General features: G+C 44.8%; 1 protein-coding gene across 3 annotated transcripts; it reads left to right on the top strand.

Annotated features, from left to right (window-relative positions):
* Nucleotides 1-1563: 1563 nt before the first annotated feature.
* On the top strand, nt 1564-7605 carry ADI1 (acireductone dioxygenase 1). 3 transcript variants are annotated; one of them, XM_015859379.2, is made up of 4 exons: nt 1564-1746; nt 3947-4066; nt 5011-5233; nt 5363-5950. In XM_015859379.2, exons 1-4 carry the CDS (start codon nt 1627-1629, stop codon nt 5422-5424), a joined length of 525 nt encoding a protein of 174 aa, XP_015714865.1. In that variant the 5' UTR covers nt 1564-1626; the 3' UTR covers nt 5425-5950. The 3 variants fall into 3 exon arrangements, with proteins under 3 accessions (XP_015714865.1, XP_015714866.1, XP_015714867.1); XM_015859380.2 differs by lacking the exon at nt 5363-5950 and adding an exon at nt 7404-7605 and having other exon boundaries at nt 1569-1746; XM_015859381.2 differs by lacking the exon at nt 5363-5950 and adding an exon at nt 7404-7605 and having other exon boundaries at nt 1574-1746; nt 5011-5190.
* Nucleotides 7606-8888: the final 1283 nt, after the last annotated feature.

Here is an 8888-nt window from a genome sequence, read left to right as displayed (position 1 = left end):
TTTTGTACAGAAGTATGTATTAATGGTGCCAAATTGTTGAGGGGGGTGGAGTTGGTTGGATGATTTGATAAGAGATCAATGACATAGTATGGAGATGGTTATGAATAAGCTTTGGCATTCTGACAGTAGCATCGTCTGATGTCCCAAAGAAAATAATTGGCTGTTTTATCTGAGATGGAACTGGGAGATCTGGAGAAGCCGATCATCCACGTTGTCAAGCATCTGACTTCATTTTTTTTCTATACAATGATGAGATCAGTGGAATGGCTGATGTGCACTTGAATTAGAGAGTATATACTGCTGTTCAGTAAGTGTTATTTTTCTATGTATCTGTGTGGGAGAGGGAAGCATTTGCTACACTGTCAACTTTTTGTAAGGCACCTGAATACTATTGAACAATAGTGCTTAACTTAGAAGTCACTGAGGGTTTTGGGTTTTTTTTTTGCATTTGTTAATGGCTGTATAGTTTGTCGGAGCTGCTGAAGCTTGATTTCTTTCTCATTCCTTTTAATATCCTTACCCAAGGCAAAGTGCATGCTTTCAGGTGTTTAGTGTCACATGAATTGTGATGGAGCTAGGAAACTAGCTAGCCTGGTAACTAACAGAAGACAGATTTTGCTTTGTGTCATCCAGAGTTGTATGGTAACTGCACCTGAAGGGATGATGAAAACTTTACCCTGATAAAATTTTGTTCTCTTGGGTCCTGTATATGTATGTATACATACATACACGTGTGTGTATGTGTATGTATATACACACGTTTGCTAGGGCTGCTCTGGAAGTATGGAGGTTGGCAGAAATACAGAACTGATGGTGGCAGCTATGTTGAAAAACATTACTTTGTAGCTGAGGATTTGTTCTGTCAAGCAGTGTTTTTGTGCTCTTTGTATCTGAGTTTATTTGAAAATATGTGAGGTGTTACTTTAGGAGCAACCTTTGTATACACATAACAACTTTTTTCTTGCTTTAAAAGTTGGACTTGGAGGAAAGCATGTAGCGATCCTGGTCAGATCTCTAGTTGAAACAGTTAAGCAGTGTGACAGACAATGTATTGAAGGTGTCATAATCTGCAGATGGTACCTCTAGTGTTAAATGTGCTGATCCTACCTATTGCCTGGGAATCTGTTTGTTGAAGCAGCAGTTTTGAGGAAGCTGTTAAGATAATAGTTGGTAAGTGGTAGCAACAGGGTCACACTGTTAAGTTACTTTATTGCCTGAAGGACTTCTGCAATGTGGAAACAAGAAATGTAATAGGAAACAGTTCTTGTTACTAATGCTTATTTCTCATTCTGGAAATGGAGAATGTCCCATAGGACTAGAACAGATTGAAGGATGGGAAGTGAAAAATATTTCTAAAGCAGGCTTAACAGAGGCTTGAGATCGAGAAGAGAGCGTTGGCTGTTCGAGCCATTCTTCGTGTGGAGCTGCAATTTCAGAAGGTGTTGTCATTTAACGCCCAGCTTTCAGTGGGTAGGAGTTGAAGTTCTGGTTGCGTTTGTGCTTTTTGCAAAAGAAACTGGAGGCCTCCAGGAGCTGCCCGACATCTCGGCGCTCTCCCCATAGGCTCGACCTCAGCTGCGGGGCGGGCCGCTGCCGCCCAGCCCTGCCAAAGCTGCCGGCGCCGCCATGGTGGAGGCCTGGTACATGGACGAGTCCCAGGAGGACCAGCGGGCTCCCCACAGGCTGGAGCCCAACCGCGCCGTCAGCCTGGAGCAGCTGCGCCGTCTCGGTGTCGCCTACCGCAGAGTAAGCGGCGGGGGCGGGCGGCGCTGCGTTGTGGGGCTGCCATGGGACGGAGCTGAGGGACGCCGGGGAGGCGGGCGGGCGGGCGCCGGCGATGCGCGTCATGGCGCCGTGCCCCAGAGGAGAGAGGCTGCTGAGGGGCGGGCTGTGCCGGGGGGGGGGCTCCTCACGTTGTCTACCTGCGATCCTCAGAGCTGCCTTTGCCGTGTTTCTGAAATAATGATCTCACGTGCTGTCCCCTTACATCTACGTTGTAAAATCGAGTCATAAATATTTGGGTGTTTATTTGGTAAAGCCGTCTGAGTGTCAGCCTGGATCGATTCCCAGTCGAGATGGCGGCAACGCTGCCACAAACGTGTGGCTTGAGGTCGAATCCTGAGGCGTAGCGCCCGCCAGGGTGAGCTGTGTGTCGGTTGTGTTGCACGTCACAGAATGGTAGAATGGCTTGGGTTGGGTATCACATGTACCAGTACAGGTCAGGGGCTGACCTGCTGGAGAGGAGCTCTGTGGAGTAGGACCTAGGGGTCCTTTAGTGTGCCTTTGTGGCCAAGACCAGCGGTATCCTGGGCTGTATTAAAAAGAGTGCAGCCAGCAGGTTTAAAGAACCCCCATCAAAGGATCTGTGTGGAACACTGCATCCAGAACTGAGCTCCCCAGTCCAGGAAAGACGGGGAACTTCTAGGAGTCCAGAGGAGGGACAGAAAGATGGTTGGGACATGGAGCATCTCCCGTATGAGTGAAGGGTGAGAGGCCTGGGGTTGTTCAGCCTGCAAAAGACTGAGAGGTGGTCGTATCAGTGCTTATAAATTTCTGAAGTGTGAGAGTCAAGTGGGTGGGACCAGGTTCATTTCAGTGTGCAGCAACAGGACAAGGGGCAAAAGGCACAAATCCAACACAGGAGGTTCAACATAAACATGTGAAAGAACTTCTGTGCTGTGGAAGTGATGGAGCAGCAGAACAGGCTGCTCAGAGAGGCTGTGGAATCTTCCCTGGCAATATTCAAGATCCGCTTGAATGTCTGTCTAGCTGTGTGACCTGTAGTAGGGAACCTGCTTTAGCAGGGGGATTGCACCTGATGGTCTGTCTGCACAGGTCCTTTCCAACCCTTAATGATTCTGTGATTTGTAAGAAACGTTTCAAAGTGCCCTTCTTGGGGTGGTTCAAACAGAAGAGTTGTATGATGGGTAATTTCTGGTACAAACCATAAATCAGCCATGCCTCAGCTGTGAAATGTATTCATTAAGAGCTCAGGATTTCTCTCCCCAATAATCGTACCTCCTGGGCTCGAGGAGTGCAGCACAAGCAGTGCTGCAGAGTGGCAGTGCCTTGTGGGGATGGGGATGTGTGTTGGCGGTGAGGCTTCAGCCTTTGAAGTTCTCTGCAGGCTATGCAAGGTAGGGATGTGCTGCAAGAGTTAATGAACCATAGCAAATCTTACCATTCTGAAACCTCAGGTAACCTTCCGCCTGTCTGTTTTTAGCATCTCTTCCACTTTCATAAATTTGGCATGAGAGCAGAAAAAGTGAAGTGTATCCAGAGCAGTTTATTAATTTCTGACACAATCAGCAAAGACCTCAAACTTATTACTTTCTAATTTAATCTTATTTGTTGCTGCTGTGCTGCTGCTGCTGTTGTGTGTGTGACAATAAGCTTGTGTGCTTGGCAGGCAAGTCATGCTGGGTGACAAAGCAGTGCTGGAAGAACTGGTACCAACCCATACGTGTCTTCTAGCACTTCTGAACCTCAGAAATGGCTGCAGCAACAGGAAGGCTTCCCAAATGGCTTCTGTGGGGCTGATATAGGTAAATGCAATGAGTCTGGCTCATGAATGAGAACCAAGTTGTTGAAGCAATGTGGGAAGGCAAGCGTGGTTTTCAGTGACAAGCTGACATGGGATGTCCGTGCTGGTTTTGGAAGCTCAGGTTTTTATCATTTTTGGTCTTCCCATGATAACCAAATAGTGACTTCTGGACTTAATAGTATCTGATACGTTACTGACCATGTGGTAGTTGTGCTCTCGTGTTCCCTTTTCTGTCTTGAAAGGCTCTGGTATGTGCCTTGTGTACTTATAAGGAGCTAACGTAGCCACCCAGGTTATCTGCCTGCTCATTGACAACAACTTTGTTTTTCCCCATTAGTATCTTGAAATGTGTTTTAAGTGATTGTGTTTGAACACAATTTTTTTTTTCTGCTTAATTTTTAGTTGGATGCTGATAACTATGAGACTGACCCACGTCTGAAAGAGATTCGGGAAGCAGAGAATTATTCTTGGATGGATATAGTGACTATACATAAAGACAAGCTGCCAAATTATGAAGAAAAGGTATGCAGGCCTTTACTTTGAATGAGGATTTGCACTCTGAAGTCTGTTCTAGAATGTCCAGCTGGCTTTTTAGTATGTGTTCACTGCATGCACTCTCAGAGATGAAATTCATGTTTAAAATACATCTGGAACTGAAGTCCTTAACTGTAGTAAAATAAATGTTGCTACTATTTCTAAAACAAGGGAGGTCTGGGCCTTTTGCTTCTGTAGGTTGCCTGCAAAGTTGTTAGGCTACTTTCCATCACTGTGTCATTTTGAAACTCAGAGCCCTGCAGGTACTCAGAGATCCTAACCGGGATGAAGGCAGGCTGTTGCCAGCTGTGCATGGGCTTTGGAGGCTGAGACATCCTGCTGGCTGTTGCAAAATATATCTTTTCAGGATGAATGTTAACATCATGGAATTTGAGAGATATGTTTCCCTTACAAGATGATTTGTTAACTTGGGAAGCAAACAGCTTGGCTATTTCGAAGCAGATGAACACAAGCAGTGCCAGGCCTCGAGCCTTCTAGAAGGAGTATGTTTCTCCCTGCCTGAAGGCACTGGACTGCTGTTCTGATCTGAATAGTGCAGCCTGGTTGCATTTCCATATTTCCATTATATCTGTCCTTGTACCAGTTTGTTTTAAGCCTGTTACATTACATTAATCTCAAGTTTTTTGGCAGGTGAATTACATAGTAACTTAAATGCCCTGCATAAGCTCAGCGTTATGCAAAGATAGGGCACTGCCATACTGAATCAGTAAAGGCTGAGTATGTGTTTCAGGCAGACCTGTGCTAGCATGGATAAGAAATAGCCAGTCTCCTGGGTCTGCTACCCTGCTCATCTCATCTGTTAGTTAAATCACTGCATCACTGAAAGCCTTTGTTTTCTTTGCTGAATGTTTCAGCTAGATTCCTTTGCAGTTTTCCTATATTTGGTATTAATAGATACTTCCTATCCCCAGATAAAAACATTTTATGAAGAGCATTTACACCTAGACGATGAAATTCGTTACATCTTAGATGGATCTGGCTATTTTGATGTTCGAGACAAGGATGACAAATGGATCCGGATTTCCATGGAGAAAGGAGACATGATAACCCTCCCTGCTGGCATATATCACCGATTTACACTGGATGAGAATGTATGTTATCATAAATTACCCTACGTTTTGATGACAAATAGATGTGAGTATATATCTTATTGGTAACTGCATGCCCTGAGACTTTGCAGTTCATTAGCAAAGCATATTAAATATGAAGTAGGAATATGAAAAATACTAAATAATTCACAGCATTTGAACCTATCGTCTCCAGGTCACAAATTCAGCTTCATCTCATCAGCTGTAACTGCAAGTCATTGCCACGTGTATCCATAGCACATACCTTGTGTGACAGTGGCCTGAGAGCCAAACCCTGCAGCTGTCCCTCGCCCAATTGCCCCCGCTGTCAGCTGCGGTGTGGAGATGGATCCCTCTGCGTCGCGTGTCTTTGTAGGGCCAGACAGAGCATATCTTTGTACAGCAGTGGCATTCTTCAAGTGCTAAATTCACCTTCAGGGAAAGAATGATTTAAGGCTGCAGAGCCACTGCATGCTGCTAGCGTATGCTAGATTGAATGCTGACTTCACAGGAGGTGACCTGCTTTTGGAGAGTGTTTTGGCAGATGGATTGTGAGATTGCACACGTAGTCCTGATCTGTGTGCCTGCCCTTGTGGACTCTTACAAATACATTTTTAATCTTAGCATTAGCCCTGGTAGATAGGGAAATGTGTACTGTTGTCTCCTGTGTGGCAAAGCTCCATTTCTGGTATAGTCCTGAGTGTGGTATGAATTCAAATCAGATGTCCAGATAATGTTTGTTGTTTATGTAAATAGCAATAGTAATAAAGATTAAAAAAAAATATATGCTGTTTTGGTGATATACCCAAGTTTCTCTGTCTACATTTTAAGGTCTGCGGTGAATCAGCTACAATTGCTAGTTTAAGGCTTCTATTTTACATAGACAATATATGATGGATTATGCAATGAATCTACAAGGAGTTAAGAATGTTTACATCCACTTTGGGAACTTTAGTCAAGAAATGTTACCTTCAAAATCTCCCATAAATTCTTTAGGTACTTCTGAACCCTTGGGTTTCGAGGCTAAATTTTTGGGGTGACTAATTTTATTCTTGACATTGCTGAGTATACAAATACAAGACTAGCACTTAGTAGTGCTTACAATGCAGGTAGGACCTAAACCTGTAGTGTAGCTGGCAGTAGAGATGAGTTCCCCATAACTCGGTGGTTGGAGCACTTCTGTGGGATGTAATCCTCCATTCTGCTAGCACAGCTTTCTTACCTGGCATGTTAAAGACATAGAGATTTTGGAAAGGGTCCAGAGGAGGGCCACGAAGATGATCAGGGGGCTGGAGCACCTCCCCTATGAGGACAGGCTGAGGGAGTTGGGTTTGTTCAGCCTAGAGAAGAGAAGGTTGCGGAGTGACCTCATTGCAGCCTTTCAATACCTGAAGGGAACTTACTGCCAGGAGGGGAGTAAACTCTTGAAAGGCTGACAATAGCAGGACACAAGGAAATGGTTTAATTGAAGAGGAAGGTTCTAAGGTGGATTGTTAGGGAAGTTCTTCACTAGCGAGATGTTTAGCCCTGGAAACAGGCTGCCCAGGGATGGTCGTGATCCCGTCCTTGGAGTGTTCAAGACCAGTTGGACGGTGCCGCTGGGGCAACCTGATCTGTCAAAGGTGTAATGTTTGGTGCCCTCCAGGCAGGGGGTTGGAAACTAATGATCCTTGAGGTCCCTTCCAACCCTGGTCATTCTGTGATTCTGTGATTCTGTTTCTGGCTGACTAGTGGCAGGAGCTCTTCTACTTTTGGTATCTGGAGATTTTTTTCTCTCCACAGTGTTGTTTTTTGGTTAGTTTATGCATTAAGCTTTTGTGGCCCTCGCTTTGAAGCTTCCGATATTCCTCAGGCATTTTGTAGAGATCTTGGGTCTTCTGATTTTGGTTGTTTAACTGAGCAGATAGAATTAGATGCTGCTCTGCTTGGTGCTGTGGATCCGGTGCAAAGTGATTTGCATAAAGCAGGATTTACTTCATTTTCTTTAGTTAAAGCAGAAGTACTGTCTGCCCACTCTGGAGGCACTGGCTGTGACACAACGTATCTCCCTGCATAGGTGCAAATCTCACAGCAGGAGCTGGCAACAGCAGCATCATGGTACAACATTCTGGGACACATGAAGTTTTCAGTCCATCTTGAAATGGTTTCAGAATTTGCTGCATAAATGTATATTAAAAGGTTAATTTCAGGATTTCCCACAGAAAGGAATTAAGTTGTGACTTCTTGTTCTTTGACAGAACTATGTGAAAGCACCATGAGGCGTTGTTGGAGAACCAGTCTGGACAGCATACAACAGGCCAGCTGATGATTTTCCTGCTCGGAAACAGTATGTGAAGTTTTTGGCTGAAGAAGCACAGTAATGATGGCTGAGACCTGACAGGTGGAAGAGCCTGAAGCCAAGTAGAATAAATGTGATTGGTGTTCTTTCAACTGATTACACTACTAGTTGCTAAACATCTAATCGAACTCACAGAACCTCATGAGAACATTTAGGTTGCACAGGTCATTTGGAGCCATTTATCCAGCTCCGCTTTGAAGCAATCAATGGGGCCAACTTCAAATTAAACCATGCAGCTCTTGGGTTTTGAAAACCTCTGGTGCAGGAAACTCCATAGCCTGTCCAGGCACCTCTTCCAGTGCTCAGCCAGTCCCACAAGCAGGAATTTTGTTTTTAATGGCCAAATCCCCCGCACAAGCTTATGATGTTTTCTTGCCTCGGAAAGAATCTGGCTCTGACTTCCTCTGCAAGTCCCTCTATTAAGTGGAACTTTGTTATGTTCCTCCTCAGCCTTCAACAGCGTTAGACAAGTGTCCTAACTGGACTTTGACAATCCAAATTGTTTATGAAGATAAATGTGATTTTTTCCCCTGCTTTGACTACTGAGGAACGTCACTGTGACTAGTGACGTTAAACTGAACTATTACATTCTAGTCCAATGGCCCAGCATTTTTCACCACTTTTAGTTCTGATATCCTCAGCCTGACCTACAGTGCTACAGTGGAAACAGTTGAAATCCTCACTGCCATCCACATGCTTCCTCCGCCCATCAAGCCAATTATCTCTTCTGATTCGCAGTGATCCACAGCAGAACGTGCCTCTGGTAAACTGGTGTTGAGCTTATGTTTCCAGTCTCTTATTTCATGTGCCTAGAATGGCTTCTGAATAGACTGTTATCAGATATCAGAATCAATTTAACAGTAAAGGAACAGCACCACTAATCCACCCAACATCCCACCCCACTATGCCCCTCCTTGTTCATGTCTACCTTTTCTTAACTTCTCCAGGTCAATTAACTCCACACCCCGGCAACCTTATCCAGTGCCCCCCCCCTCGCCATCATGACAAAAAATTCTATAAACATCCAACCACAAACTCTCTTGGCCTGAAAAGCCACTTACTCTTGTCAATCCCCTACACCAGCTATCTTGTTCATCCACCTTGGAGAAGAGCCAATATCCACTGCTTCTTTCAGTACTTGTAGGAAAGCCTAAATAACGGTTTCTCCCCTGACCCCTCCCTCACAGATTAATTATCCATAGTCTTGCTGCGGAACAAGAAGGACTGGCCACCTCTAGTCCTCACATATCCATATATCTCCATTTCTGAATTGTATAACAGTCTGGCCTCCTTTCTTCTGGCCAAATGATCTCCTATCTCTAGGACCTTTCAGAGACGCCTTGCAGTTCCAATTAGCCATCTACATTTACAGTTGCTCAGGAAT

This window comes from Coturnix japonica, chromosome 3 (genome assembly GCF_001577835.2).
Source record: "Coturnix japonica isolate 7356 chromosome 3, Coturnix japonica 2.1, whole genome shotgun sequence".
NCBI lineage: Eukaryota > Metazoa > Chordata > Aves > Galliformes > Phasianidae > Coturnix > Coturnix japonica.
This window is presented reverse-complemented; position numbering and strand designations above follow the sequence as displayed.

What these genes read in the sequence shown, in the direction of transcription:
- ADI1 (XM_015859379.2), top strand. Translation starts at nt 1,627, where the DNA reads ATGGTGGAGGCCTGGTACATGGACGAGTCCCAGGAGGACCAGCGGGCT. An exon ending in TCGGTGTCGCCTACCGCAGA is followed by an intron (nt 1,747 to 3,946) that starts GTAAGCGGCGGG and finishes CTTAATTTTTAG; the next exon opens with TTGGATGCTGATAACTATGA. An exon ending in TGCCAAATTATGAAGAAAAG is followed by an intron (nt 4,067 to 5,010) that starts GTATGCAGGCCT and finishes TCCTATCCCCAG; the next exon opens with ATAAAAACATTTTATGAAGA.